At 40.4% G+C, this 14,708-nt stretch overlaps 1 protein-coding gene across 1 annotated transcript in view; it reads left to right on the forward strand.

Moving 5' to 3' along the window:
- Positions 1 to 1,829: 1,829 nt before the first annotated feature.
- rwdd3.L (RWD domain containing 3 L homeolog) overlaps positions 1,830 to 14,708 on the forward strand; it is a 55,820-nt gene continuing 42,941 nt past the window's right edge. The window contains exons 1-4 of the mRNA XM_018258541.2: positions 1,830 to 2,001; positions 8,743 to 9,227; positions 12,683 to 12,798; positions 12,881 to 12,914. Coding sequence (XP_018114030.2) covers positions 1,917 to 2,001; positions 8,743 to 9,227; positions 12,683 to 12,798; positions 12,881 to 12,914 — 720 coding nt within the window. The 5' untranslated portion in view covers positions 1,830 to 1,916. The remainder of the gene's footprint in view (positions 2,002 to 8,742; positions 9,228 to 12,682; positions 12,799 to 12,880; positions 12,915 to 14,708) is intronic.

Genomic DNA, 14,708 nt, shown 5'->3' on the forward strand with positions numbered 1-14,708 from the left:
TGTTCCTGCATCTACCCCCCCCCCCCAGTGATTTTACATCTCCTACTTTAATGATTTCAGACAAAGTCCTTTGGTAACTACTAAACATTTAATTCTTAATATAATCCATATATAGATCCCCTCCAAAAGGAACAATGTAAATCTTGTAGACACAATGTTTATTCAACAATGGCTGTTATGCTATGCTGATGCGCAACTGTTATATATACATCGAACCCCAATTAAGAGACAATGCTTCATGTAAATGAAGCAGGCCTGTGTTTATAGCCCAAGGTGGAAGCCTTTAGGGGGAGCAGACCCCTAAAAATCCCTTCAGCCCCCCTCCCCCAGGGAGGGGTTGTCAGGCCTGTATGTCTACCCAAAGGCCTGGGCCTAGGGTAGTAAAAATTGGGGGGCAGCATGTCACCCACTGGTGATCACAAAGAAGCAGAGCCAACGGGGGAAGAGATTACAAAGAAGCAGAGCCACCAGGGAAAGAGATTACAAAGAAGCAGAGCCGATGGGGGAGGAGATCACGAAGAAGCAGAGCCAAGGGGGGAATAGATCACAAAAAAGCAGAGCCAACGGGGGAAGAGATCACAAAGAAGCAGAGCCGAGGGGAGAAGAGATCACAAAGAAGTAGAGCCAAGGGGAGAAGAGATCACAAAGAAGCAGAGCCAACGGGGGAAGAGATCACAAAAAAAAGCAGAGCCAACGGGGGAAGACATCACAAAGAAGCAGAGCCGATGGGAGAAGAGATCACAAAGAAGCAGAGCCGAGGGGAGAAGAGATCACAAAGAAGCAGAGCCGAGGGGAGAAGAGATCACAAAGAAGTAGAGCCAAGGGGAGAAGAGATCACAAAGAAGTAGAGCCAAGGGGAGAAGAGATCACAAAGAAGCAGAGCCGGTGGGGGAAGAGATCACAAAGAAGTAGAGCCGAGGGGAGAAGAGATCACAAAGAAGTAGAGCCAAGGGGAGAATAGATCACAAAGAAGCAGAGCCAACGGGGGAAGAGATCACAAAGAAGCAGAGCCGATGGGAGAAGAGATCACAAAGAAGCAGCGCCAAGAGGGAAAGCAGGTTGGTGCGAATATTATGAGAGGGGGGGTGCAAAATGGATAGAGGGGCAGGTGCACATGCAGTGGGGGGCCTAGGGGTGCAAGCATCTTGAAATCCAGCCCTGGGGGTTGTACCCCCTTTTCCATGATTGTCAAGTACTATAATTCAAACAAAAAAGGGGGTCAGTTGAATGTCTAGTGCCTATGGCAATCCTGGATCGAAACGCGTCCCTGAGAAGATTTTCCAGAACCAGCACTAGGGTTGCCACCTGGCTGGTAAAAATGATGGCTGATCCCAATGTTATTAATATGGAAAAAAGATAAATATATAGGAAGTCTGGCATTTTTTTCCATAAAAGGTGGCAACCCCTGCCCAGCACCCAGAACTAGGGGTAGATGGGCAAAGTCCTAGGCTTTTTGTTAATGGAATTACTTGCTGTAAGTGCTAAAGCTCATTTTATCCAAAATCCTGGTAAAATACTGTAGTAGCCAAGGTCAGCACTGGTACTACAACTTTACTGGCAATGAAATGGACTGTCCTTCTGCCACTAAACGCCCAAACAAGCAACGCTGTATTATTATTTTATATTATTATATTCATCTGTTAGATAAACTAAGTGAGAAAGTTTAGCAGGTGCTACTCTCTCACCACCAGGCACCAGCACAGACTATACCAATCCACCACCAGCACCAGCAGACGTACAGAAACATTCTACTAGACAATTGATAGCGAGCAGCACCCCCACCTGTTGGTTTGCGCCGCGAATGCTCGACTGCAGGAGCACAAGGACATGTTGAGTAATGTCGCCACCTTGTGGAAAGACACCGCGTAGTCATTGAGCGAGGAGACGAGGAAATCTCGCGTTATGAGGCGTTCGACATGTCTGAGTCTTCGCTGGAGGAGGTTGCTGTGTTGTCTGCGATATACTGTAGGGACGGGGAATGTGAAGTACTCTCCAGTTCAGGTGATACTCTCTGGCACAGGTTTATAACTGATAACTCGAAGCTCTGATGTTCTGCTCTTATGGCTCCTCCCCCTTAGTAACCAGGAAATATATAAAACCACAAATACAAATGTTGCATCATGGTAAAAGAAAATAGCGACCAATGCGTAACAATATCAGTTTATTTCACACTCTTTAGTGTTTTTTTTCCAGTTGCAAATCGTGTGTGGCTTCCCTTTTCTGCACTGCTGATTCTGACTTTTGACACAAAGAGACTCTGGGACTGGTGTACTCAGTAGATAAGGATATATCACCCCTCATTTTATTTACTATTGTGTCTTGTAATAAAAAGGTTCCCTGGAGACCCTTCATAAATAACTTTGTGTTAAAAACAATTCCCTTAATTTATAGTTGTACATATGTCAATTCACACAGATATTTGTATAGTCAGCCCTGTCCCTCCTTACCTAGTCACATGCAGTAACAGCCAGAGTTGGACTGGACCAGCGGGACACCATCCGACATGGCTGTGGCTTACCTAATCTTACGTTGCATCCGACTAGTTGACACCTCTATTTTGGCACAGCACGTCAGATCAGGCGAAAATGCGTGGAAATCGCCCATGTAGTTCTACCCTTTGGTACAGGGCCAGATTTACTCATTGGACGCCCCTAGGCCCACTGCTGCTAGTTGCCCCCTGCACCCTCCACTTGACATGTGCACATGCGCAAATTTATTTCTTCGGGTCCAGAAAACTGAAGATTGGTGCTTGGGAAATTTAAAATAAAACATAAAATCTCCAGTATTTCCCCAGTGCTTAAGAAACAATGTGGATGCAGCTGGGTGGTATGCCACCCCTAAAATCCTGCCGCCCTAGGCCCAGGCCTTTGTGGCCTTCCAACAAATTTGGGCCTGATAAGGCTGCGCTGCGGGTGAGCCCTTTCGATGATGGCCAGATACGCTTGTCTATGGCAGTTAACAGCACAGCCACCCACTAATTTTTAGGGTTCTTACACATAAGCACTTAGGGCTTGGGGCTTGCAGGAGAGATATACCCAGTGCCAGGCCAATACCGCACCCAAGGCAAGTACCTCTTATCCTGGTTCCCTCTTGCCTCTTCCCTTCAACAACAACCTCCCTTCTCCATCAGAGTAACCTCCCTTCTCCATCACAGTAACTTCCCTTCTCCATCACAGTAACCTCCCTTATCCATCACAGTAAATTCCCTTCTCCATCACAGTAACTTCCCTTCTCCATCACAGTAACTTCCCTTCTCCATCACAGTAACTTCCCTTCTCCATCATAGTAACCTCCCTTCTCCATCACAGTAACCTCCCTTCTCCACCACAGTAACCTCCCTTCTCCATCACAGTAACCTCCCTTCCAGAAGCAGCAACCCCCATCCCACTGCTGCCTCCTGTGTCGGATCACTGCCGCTCACTTCACAGAGCTTAATGCAAGACAGAGCAGATAGGAACAGCCATATAATAATTTTTCTTCTAATTTTGCTCCCTAGCTGTAGTGCCCTAGGTAGCTGCCTACTCCTAGTTCTGCCTCTGGATCTGCCTCTGGAATTGCCCACCCTCAGACACAGACGCTGTTGGGCAGAGCAGCATAACGTGATTATTTAGTGGGGCATAATGGGACGTGGCAAGGACACAAAATGGGAAACTTCAAGGAGTGGAGGTCACCAGACAAGTGGGTCTTTACATGATTCGGCCACCAACGCGCTGGGCCAAATCAGGATAATCTAATATTTTTGACCCTGAGCCAGTGATTGTAATGTGGAATTTGTGAGGGTCACATCAACATACTGATGTGGTCCTCATCCAATAGTATTTTTTTTTCCAATAAGCTCCTGATTGAGTCTGGAGGGGCAGAGTTGGCAGTTGTTATCGACCTTACAGTGGTAAGTTTCTGATTGGAACCAATAGAGTAGAGCAGGTAATTAAACAAGAAAGATAGACTTATGTTTCTTATTAACACTTAGTCCTAGCCTATTACCTGTTACTATAGTGATTTTAAGGGGTTGTTCATCTTCCATTTCAGTTCAGTTGTTTTCAGATAGTTCCTCTTAAATAAAGACTTTTTCCAATTACTTTCCATTATTTAATTTTTACTGTTTTTCCAAAATCTAAGTTTAAAGTTTAATGTCCCTGTCTCTTGTGTGTTCAGTCTGGTAGCTCAGTAATTCAGGTGCAGACTCTAAAATTTTGCAACATTTACTTTTATATATACAGGTATGGGACCTGTTATCCAGAATGTTCGGGACCTGGGGTTTTCCGGATAACGGATCTTTCTGTAATTTGGATCTTCATATCTTAAATTTACTAGTAAATCATTTAAACATTAAATAAACCCAATAGGCTGGTTTTGCTTCCGATAAGGATTAATTATATCTTAGTTGGGATCAAGTACAAGGTTCTGTTTTATTATTACAAAGAAAAAGGGAATTATTTTTAAAAATTTGGATTATTAATTTTAATGCAGTCTATGGGAGAGGGCCTTTCCGTAATTCTGAGCTTTCTGGATAATGGGTTTCCGGATAATGGATCCTATACCTGTACTTTTATATATACATTTCTCAGCAGCTTCTCTGGAGTATTAGCAATAATGAAACTCAGGGATTCTGCTCAGCAGGTACAAAGATAAGAAATGGATCAACTAAATATCAATTTAGAATGGGTTACAGGGTCGGCAACCCCCCTTCCCAGAGCTGCTTTAGAAGGTGAAAAATGACACTTTACACTTCAATATTAAAAAAAACGGTGACACATAGAAAATAGAAAGTCATTGGAAAAAGTCGTTATTTCCGGTGATCTATCTGAAAAGTTGTTTGAAGATGACCAACCCTTTTAATAATACAGTTATGGAACCTGTTATCTAGAAAGCTCAGGACCTGGGTTTTTCTGGACAAGGGATATTTCTGTAATTTGGATCGCCATACCTTAAGTCTTCTAAAAAAAACAAAACATTGAAATGTTAAAGGCTGGTTTTGCTTCCAATAAGAATTAATTATATCTTAGTTATGATCAAGTACATGATACTGTTTTATTATTACAGAGAAAAGGGAAACCATTTTTAAAAATGTTAATCATTTGATTACATTTTAGTCTAGGGGAGAGAGCCTTCCTGTAATTCGAAGCTGTCTGGATAACGGATTCCTATATCTGCATCTCATACTGGCCAATACTTTTTGAATTTTGATTCCCAAAGTGGCATTTAGGAGCATTTTGACTTTGTATCTACACTGCAGCTTGGATTTTCAACTGCAAAGTGAGTTATGAACAAAAAAAGGAACTGAAATATATGAGCCTTTTTGGTTTAAGGCAATTTCCATCAATGGACATGCAAGTTTTCCTTTAATGGGTATATTTCTTTACATAAAGTCATGTTCAAGGAACGGAGCTGGCACTTTGAATATAAGTAATGAGTTCCATATCATTTGTTCATGGCAATAATAGCAAAGCGTTTTCTTTATGACTTGATGTTTTTGCAGATAGAAATTTTAGACACGTATGCATTTTATGCTAATCGTTTCAAAATCTCCCTCTCGGAATATATGTTGTAAATGTGCTGATAAAGGCGCATTAAGAACAAAATGACATCAAAGTTTTATGAGGTCTGACTATATTAGTACAATGAAAGCCGGCACAATAATAATTTACTTGTTTATTTCCAACGCCACTGCGCTGATGTACGGCTTTAAGGGACACAAACACTCAGGTTCAAGTTCATCTAATAAAATTCATTTTTTTTTTAAAGTTAGGAACAAGTTTAGTTGGGTCCTTTCCTGAAGGATCTAGCTGCCTGTAACTGAAAGGATCTCAGTGTTTCTATGCAGCTCTGCTTTGGGCTAATGGGGAGAAACAGTCCATAATGCCTCCCATTCACTTGAAGGGCTAGAGCACATGCAGAGTTGGACTGGGCCAGCGGGACACCGGGAGAAAACCCAGTGGGCCCGGCCCTCATGGACCACTGCTGACCCAGGTCTGCACCCCTGTCAACCCAGCTTGGTGAAAAATTTGGACTAAGGAGCAAGAACTTCACACTTGGTAGCTGGCAGGCCCAGATTTCAGGCATGAGCACCCCTAGGCCGCTGGGTCCTAGTGTCTGGCGCACTAACAAGTGCAACCCCCCCCCCCGTAAACGTTCACTGGAGCACTGGGGAATACGCTTAAAGAAGTATGCATCCCCAGTTTGCAGCTGGGTGGCATGCCGCCCAAGTCCTCACCACAAATCCAGGCCTGGTTGCGAGGGGGGGGGCGTACGTCGGGAGGCCTTGAAGTCTGATGCTAAGCACATGGGAGGTTCGATTGTTGTCCAAGGGAAGCCAACCCTGGTCAAATCATCCATGTCACTGCTTCTGATAATATCAAATGAAAAGCTCAGTGGCTGCCGCACATGGTACCTTAATAGGACACTGGGGTCCACCATGCATAGCCCTCTACAAAAACGTTTGTCACCTTTTCATTTGAAAGATGTTTTAGAGCAGCGGTGTAACTAAGTGGCACCAGGAACCCCTGCCAAGAAAATCTCTGGTAGGAGAGCAGCTGGGGGATTTCTATATTATAGAGGAAGGAGGCTCCACGGGGGGGGGGGGGAGTCATGTGCAAGCAGTGGTGGGGCCTAGTGGTGCAGCATCTGGCCTGGAGCTGATGACCAGTAGAATAGAACATCCCAGCATGGTCCACAAACCGTTCCACTAGATCAGGGATCCCCAACCTTTTGAACCCGTAAGCAACATTCAGAAGAAAAAAAAGTTAGGGAGCTACACAAGCATGAAAAATGTTATTGGGGTGCCAAATAAAGGCCGTGGTTGCTATTTAGTAGCCCCTATGTGGATTATCAACCTACATTGAGGCTCTGTTTGGCAGTGCACCTGGTTTTTATGTAACTAAAACTTGCCTCCAAGCCTGGAATCCAAAAATAAGCTCCTGCTTTGAGGCCAGTGGGAGCAACATCCAAGGGGTTGGAGAGCAACATGTTGCTCACGAGCTATTGGTTGGGGATCACTGCACTAGATCATCCTTTTGTGTAGTTTCATTTATTTAGATTTTGAATAAAAATATTTTCAAAACATGTGGCACAAAGTATTTTGTTATTCTAAATCTCTGCTCCCAGACTCTATGCTGCCATCACTGAGGCTTGATGCTTGAATAACATGTTTATACTATACTATACTATAGCCAATTCATTGGAAATTCTACTTGAGTCGAGTGTTCAAAAATGTCTTTATAAATATGAAGTACATTAGGACTAGTGATGTGTGGAGTTGACCTGAAACCCACGGGTTTACTGGCGGTTGGACGGGCACATTACCAGGTTGGTGCCCAAGTTGTATCTGTTTTTATTGCATTCTAGACTTTATATTTGAAATATTATATTAATACAGCTGTATACAGTGAGAGAGAGAGAGAGAAATACTTTTTTTTATTGAAATTAAAATGTTTGTGGTTTGCTTCAGTGGGTCATAGAATATCATTTGCAGCCCCAGTGCGTTATCCTTGTAACCTGTCCTCTGATAACCATACAACTAAATCTCACTCCACTGTAGAAACATTGTTCATAACTTTCTATCACACCCAATATCCCAGCATTTCCAGTTGCAACTGGTTTTCATTATTTTTTATAGTTATGGGGTTTTTTTTCTTACATTTTTAAGATTATTTGCCTTCCTCTTCGTACTCTTTCCAGCTTTTAAAGGAGAAGGAAAGTTGTTTACCACTTGGGGGGTCCCAAATGTTAGGCACCCCCAATTGAATGTATTTACTTACCTGAAACCCTGGGCCGGTGCTCCTATCAGCAGAAAACTGCACCGGCCCGAGGTTATTCCAATGAGCCTCACAGATCCTTTTCTTCCGGTTTCTTCTTTCTTTAAATTTCCCGGGGCAGACACATGTGCAGTAGAATGAAAAAGCCGTCTTTTTAGTTAAAGTTCGGCTTTTCAGTCTAATGCACATGCGCAGTCGTGCGAAGAAAGAAGAAGCCGGAAGAGAAGTGATCCGTGGCGTGGTGCTTGCTGGAATAACCCTGGGCCGGTGCAGTTTTCTGCTGATAGGAGCACCTGCCCGGGGTTTCAGGTAAGTAAATACTTTCACTTAGGGGTGCCTAACAATAGGCACCCCCAAGTGGTAAACTACTTTCCTTCTCCTTTAAATTGGGTTTACTAACCCTGGCAGCAAAAACCTATTGCTCTGTGAGGCTACAATTGTATTGTTATTATTATGTATTACTTATCTTTCTAGTCTCTTTTTTAGATCACTGCCTGGTTGCTAGGTTACAATGGACTCTAGCAACCAGATAGCTGCTAAAGTTCAAAACTGGAGAGCTGCTGAACAAAATGCTAAATAACTTAAAAACCATAAAAAATGCAAATAACCAATTGCATATTAGAATATCAATGTCCACATCATACTAAAAGTGGATGTAAAGGTGAACAACCCCTTTAAGAAATGAGGATATTTAACAGGTATGTGGTTAATGTAGTGGAATTGCACCCAAGGTTTGATGCTACTGCCTCTATTCCTTCGAGCAGTTTAATGTACAAACATGTATGCAGAGCAAATCAAATTGGCAACAATGCAGTAATGCCGTGGCTCTGAGCTGCCCATGAATATCTTGGTTTGGGAAGGAGACTGTCGTACATCAGGATGAATAGCGGGATGATTTAAGCTGTTTCAAAATGTAGCTAATCTCTGATTTATTTCTATCCGTATGTAGCATTGCAGCTGCCTGAAAAATTGTTTTCATGTTTTGCAGTAAATGGAATAACAGTAATGATTCAGACAAGCGTGCAACGGATAACAGGATCAGAAATTCATCTAAAGCTTATTTTTGACCTGCCAGTTGAATATCCATCCAGTCTGCCCAATATTTCTGTCAGCTCTGAAGAACTTAGCAGAGCTCAGTGTAAAGACTTGAGGGACAAATTGGTTGAACAAGCCAAGCAGCATATATTGGAACCTATGATACATGACTTGGTCGTGTGGACACAACAGAATCTAAACAACCTCATTGTGCAACCCGAACCATCGATCTTGGAGGGACAGTTCCCTCTCTCATTAGACACAATAACGGAAGAGGTGACATGGACAATTCTTTTGCGTTTAGATCACATGAGGGCTAAGAGCAAATATGTCAAAACTGTGGAAAAATGGACAAATGACTTGAAGTTGTGCGGAAGACTAATGTTCTTGGGCAAGATAATACTGATTCTTCTTCAAGGGGACAAACAAAGCACCAGGGTGAGTAGCTGGAATGGGGAAAAAAAATCTGCTCTAGCGTTGATTTCCTTTGGGACTGTATTTGAAATTCATTTGTAAATTATTGAATGTTACCAGCAGAGCAGAGGAAGTAAAAGAGCAAGACAAAATTATGGCACATTTGACAAACCAAGCAATATTTTATTATTTTCATGTATATGTTTCAATGACCTTTACATGGTAATTCTAGCATGTTTAATTCATCCATCTTTCTGTATTCCTCCTTTATATTTTATTTACCATTCAAAATGTCTCAAATTTAAATTCTGACTGTTCACTAAGCAGAGAGACAGGCACAATGATTTTACAGATTTCAATAGCTTAGAAAAACAAGTCTTTTAAATGGATACTGAAATCAATCCCCATTCAATACTGTCATCATCCCCAGGCACCAAAGTTGGCACTTTTTTGTCCTTAATCACTGTTTTATTTGTTGCTAGAAGGTGCATTGCTGCTCATTATTTCCTCTAGTAGCAATTTGACTTCTAGAGGCACATTTATCCAGGGTTGAAGTTTTTTTTTTATCTCACATGGGTGAGTTTTTTTAAGCTCACATGGCTTTGATTTTATTTGAAATTCGAATATTTGACTATTTATTAATAAAATCGAATATGTAAAACTTGGTCGAATTTTACCGACTCAAAAACTCGAATTGAATTCAAATCAAATTCGACCAAACTCGATTTGAGTTTTTTCTCCGAAAAAAAAACCTTGAATGCCAGGAAGGCTACAAACAACTCCAAATTGGCCACTGCACCTCTTCCATTGACTTATACAGTAATTCGGCAGGTTTTATGTGGCGAAAAGTCAATTTGAATTATTAAAGGGTCAGAGTATGATAAATCTTGAAAATCAAATTCAAATTTTTAAAAATTCGAATCGAGTTTGGATAATTCTATAGCCAAATTTGACAGTTGGGGTTGGGCTTGTAATTTTGCTGCTGTAGCTCTGAGAAACCACAAATTTGGCTAAACCGCCAGGCACCCAGTCCCAAGTGAGGAAGCTCTGGTATGCCATAGAGTGCTTGCTTGAAATATGAGTAGGGTTTGGGTTGGTCATGGTATGGCCATATGGGGGAATATATAAAGCTATTCACTATTATTTCCCCGAAGAAGAAGAGATTTGTCGCCGGGGGGACTAATTTCCCCGAATCTGACCACGTGTCTCTGCCCTAAGACATGCCTTTGATTTTTCATTCACACTAAAAGACATGATTTTAAAAAAATCCTATACTTTTTCCCAATTTCTCTCCCTTCTTGGGTGTAGAATAGGTTGCAGATAAAATATGCTTCCTTACTGGGCATTTTTTTAAAACGTAAAATGGTGTTGCTGAGCATTGGAACCAAATTACTTATTTAATGTGATTTTAGTGCAAAGGTACATAGAGTAAAATACACCTGTGTGCATAAAGCAGTTAAGATAACATAAATATGAGCTTTTATGGACAGTAATGAGGTCAAGGAAGGCTTCCACTAAAGTACACAATGTTAAACTCATGACACAAATATCTATGTCTAGCTGTTTCACACTATTTGCAGAGCTACATATATTAAGAATCCATAAAGGTGTTGGCTAGGTGAGTAGGAAATATCTCTGTTATTTGCTGCTGTGTTTTACAATAGCTCTTATAAAAAGATAGGTAAGGGCATATTTATATAGCACTTTACTCCTCTTCAAATCCATGCGCTTTACAGAATTTCAGACAGATGAGATTAAAGCAGCCAGGAGCAGCTTCCTACTCTGCAGAGAAGGAAGGGGAATACAAGTGTAACACTGACATGGCATACTGTTTATTGAGAGAACAAATATCCTCCTTTGTTTACTGGAAAACAAAAGCTCTGAAATACAGCAGTAGCCTATATATATATATATATATATATATAAATTGTAGAAAAGACCAGCACTCCGTTTTCCAAAAATTCTATGATTTATTCAAAACTCACAGTGTCTCCAACGTTTCGGCCCTCTTTGGGGCCGTTGGAGACACTGTGAGTTTTGAATAAATCATTGAATTTTTTGGAAAACGGAGTGCTGGTCTTTTCTACAATTTTATATACCCAATTTTGACCAAGCACCCGGCAAAACGAGATGTGAAGGAGTGCGGGTATCATCTGCGATTTCGTTTTATATATATATATATATATATATATATATATATATATGTACAATATACAAATATATATTTATTCCAAGGCTACTGCACACACTTGTAGTTCAGCCACATACCCTGGTGCTCACAGAAGTTCAAAAATATAGATAAACAGATGCTGGGCACACATAGATTTTTTTCTTCAGTCTGTTTTTATTTAATCAACGTTTCGATCCAACTCTGGGATCCACTTCTTGATAAAGGTCCCAGAGGTGGATCAAAACGTTGATTAAATGAAAACAGACTCTGAAGAAAAAATCCCTGTGTGCACCAGTATCTGTTTATATATATATATATGAAACAAATGAAACAAAAATTGTTATCCAGTAACATATCTGCATGTGGCAATAGTAAATGAATTCTTAGGATTATCATATAATTTGAAGGTGAAATCAAAGTCTGGTGTTTTCAGTCAATGGGATAAGAATCAGATGTGAGTGAGAGACCATGTTTTATTTAAAGAACGGGGATCCAGCAAAGTCTAATCACACATACAACACATTTGTGGAACAAAGGAGGTTTCTGAGGACCTCAGAAAAAGAGTTGTTGATTCCGATAAAGCTGGAAAAGGTTACAATACTATCTTCAAAGAGTTTGAACTCCACCAATCGACAGTCAGACAGATTGTGTATAAATGGAGGAAATTCAAGACTGTTGCTACTCTACCCAGAAGGGGTCGACCATCAAAGATGTCTAATAGGCCGAGAGGTTACAAACGAACCCAGGGTAACTTCTAAGCAACTGAAGGTCTGTCTCACATTGGCAAATGTTACACAAGGTGGTCTGAAAACATGATTCACCTTTTCCACACGCAGATATGTTATTGGATCATTTGTTTCAATAAATATATGACCAAATATAATAATTCTTGTATCATTGGTTTAACTGTTTTTTCTTCATCTACTTTTAGGATTTGTTTAAAAATCAGATGATATTTTAGGTCACATTCATATAAAAATATAGAAAATGTTAAAGGGTTCACAGACTTTCATGCACGACTGTAAATATATAAGTACAATGGACAAAGCACATTATCTTTGTAATTTGCCTGTGGCCTTTGAATATCCTTTTATTTTGCAACGGGGGGTACATTAAAGGAATACATTACAAAGGGTGAATGTGCATGCCTGTGTGTATGTATGTGGTTTGTACAAATGTAACTGAGTTTTTACTTTCTTAAAGAAAGTTTCCTAGATGGTGATATGGGATTAACCAGCAGGACCCCTGCATTGTGCAAATGCCCCAACACCAAATAATTGGTTATTTACAGCTTGCTATTATTTTTCAGGATTATTTAGTGCTCCAGAAAACCTGTAAAGTAGATGTGGACTCAAGTGGAAAGAAATGCAAAGAGAAAATGATCAGTGTTCTGTGTGAAACCATATTACCACCGAAGCAGAAAAGGTAATTTACTTTTACTGTTTAATAAAGAAATAACATTAGTCTGGTATAAATTAGGAATATACACTTTCTTATTCTCTTACAGATTTGCTACATTTGAAGTTAAAGAATATTCATCAGTAAGTGATTTGCAAAAGGAGTTTGAAGCAGCGGGACTTCAGGCCATTTTCTCTGAATTTGTACAAGCTCTTTTCTAATGGATGGAAAGTACATAGGTGTCTGAGGGAAGCTCACTTGCTGGCAGAAGGAGCCGAAGAGATGAAAATCAGTTGGTGCCAAAGAATGGAAGCTCTCTGCTGTGATAAGTCTGTCCTGTTCTTCTTATTTATCATGTATCAAAAATCATATTATTATAGCACTCAGTGCTTAACATAATGGGTATGGATGAAAGTTAGGGGTGTTGTAGTTTAGCAGCTAAAGAGCACCGGTTAGACATCCCATCCAAAAAGAAGAGCAGCTACATCCCATTATTGATGTATATCATCAATAGTGGGAAACGTGTGACAGTTACTTGTAAGGGCATTACCACTGTCCCAAAAGGTGAAATATAATAAAAATTGTTAATGGTACAAATGTGTATAATACAAAAAATTATTTGATTCTGTGAACCATTTTTCTCCTAGGTTGAATTTTAGCTGAACTACAACAGCTCTGTTCAGTTCTTTCAGTGCTGTGTATGTATACATAAATATACATACACAGCACCTTATCGCCAAAAGGTGATACCAGTGCCACCAGTACATGGGCCACCAGCTGAACAACCCTGATCTACAGAAAGGGGAAAAACATTAGAGGTTGCCTTCAATTTGCATCAGAATGGAAAAATACTATTCGTATCCTTAGTATCAATTTCAATAGAATTATATTTTCTTCATTGCTAATCCAACCCTTTCTTGAAACTATCTAATGTATCTGCCACTGTAACTACTTTAGTGAGAGGATTATACAACTTCACAGCTGTGATTGTGAAAACACCATTTCACATATTCACATTAAAGGGGACCCGTCACCCAAACAAAATTATCCAAATCCTATTTTATCATGTTAGTCAAGCAAAATAAACTTTAATTACACTGTATAAATTATTTGAATCTTGTTTCCATCAGTCTGGGAACTCATAATTATAGCAACCAGGAAGGAGCCATTTCGTGGACACTGTTATTAAGGCAAGCCTTGTATCATCTCAGAATCTTGTTTGTGCACCAGGGGACAGGGACCCAATGTCCATCCCCATGCACTGGTTACACAATTAAATCGTTAAGAGAGCTGAGGGAATGTAGGGAGAGCGGTGACATCTAGGAAGTGCTGAATGGAAAGTGAAAGTAATTGCTTGCCCCACCTCTATGCCTAGGCATAGAGGCGGGGTAGGCAATACTTGATTGACAGCTGATATTTTTAAATGAGTTTACAACAGCTATGAATGCTTTAATAAAAAAAAGAAATTGGATTTCATATTTAATTTAAGAAGGACTTTTATTATACAGATTTTTATGTCTGGGTGACGGGTCCACTTTAAAGGAATTGTTCAGTGTAAAAATAAAAACTGGGTAAATAGATAGGCTGTGCAAAATAAAAAATGTTTCTCATATAGTTAGTTAGCCAAAAATGTAATGTATAAAGGCTGGAGTGATTTGATATATCAATTGGAGTAGACCCTCGCACACCCGTTGTGCAGGTATATAGCTTTGCTCGGTGCACAGTGAATGGAGGATATGGTGACCTTCTAGTAACTGAATCGAAAAACCACACTAGCACACGAGACTTGTATTTGCAGGGCAAGCCCTTGCAAAAGTTTTTACTGCCCTGCAGATACAAGTCTCGTGTGCTAGTGTGGTTTTTCGATTCAGTGATTTGATATATAACATGTCAGTCAGAACACAACTTCCTGCTTTTCAGCTCTCTTGGTTTACACT

This window comes from Xenopus laevis, chromosome 4L, assembly GCF_017654675.1.
Source record: "Xenopus laevis strain J_2021 chromosome 4L, Xenopus_laevis_v10.1, whole genome shotgun sequence".
NCBI lineage: Eukaryota > Metazoa > Chordata > Amphibia > Anura > Pipidae > Xenopus > Xenopus laevis.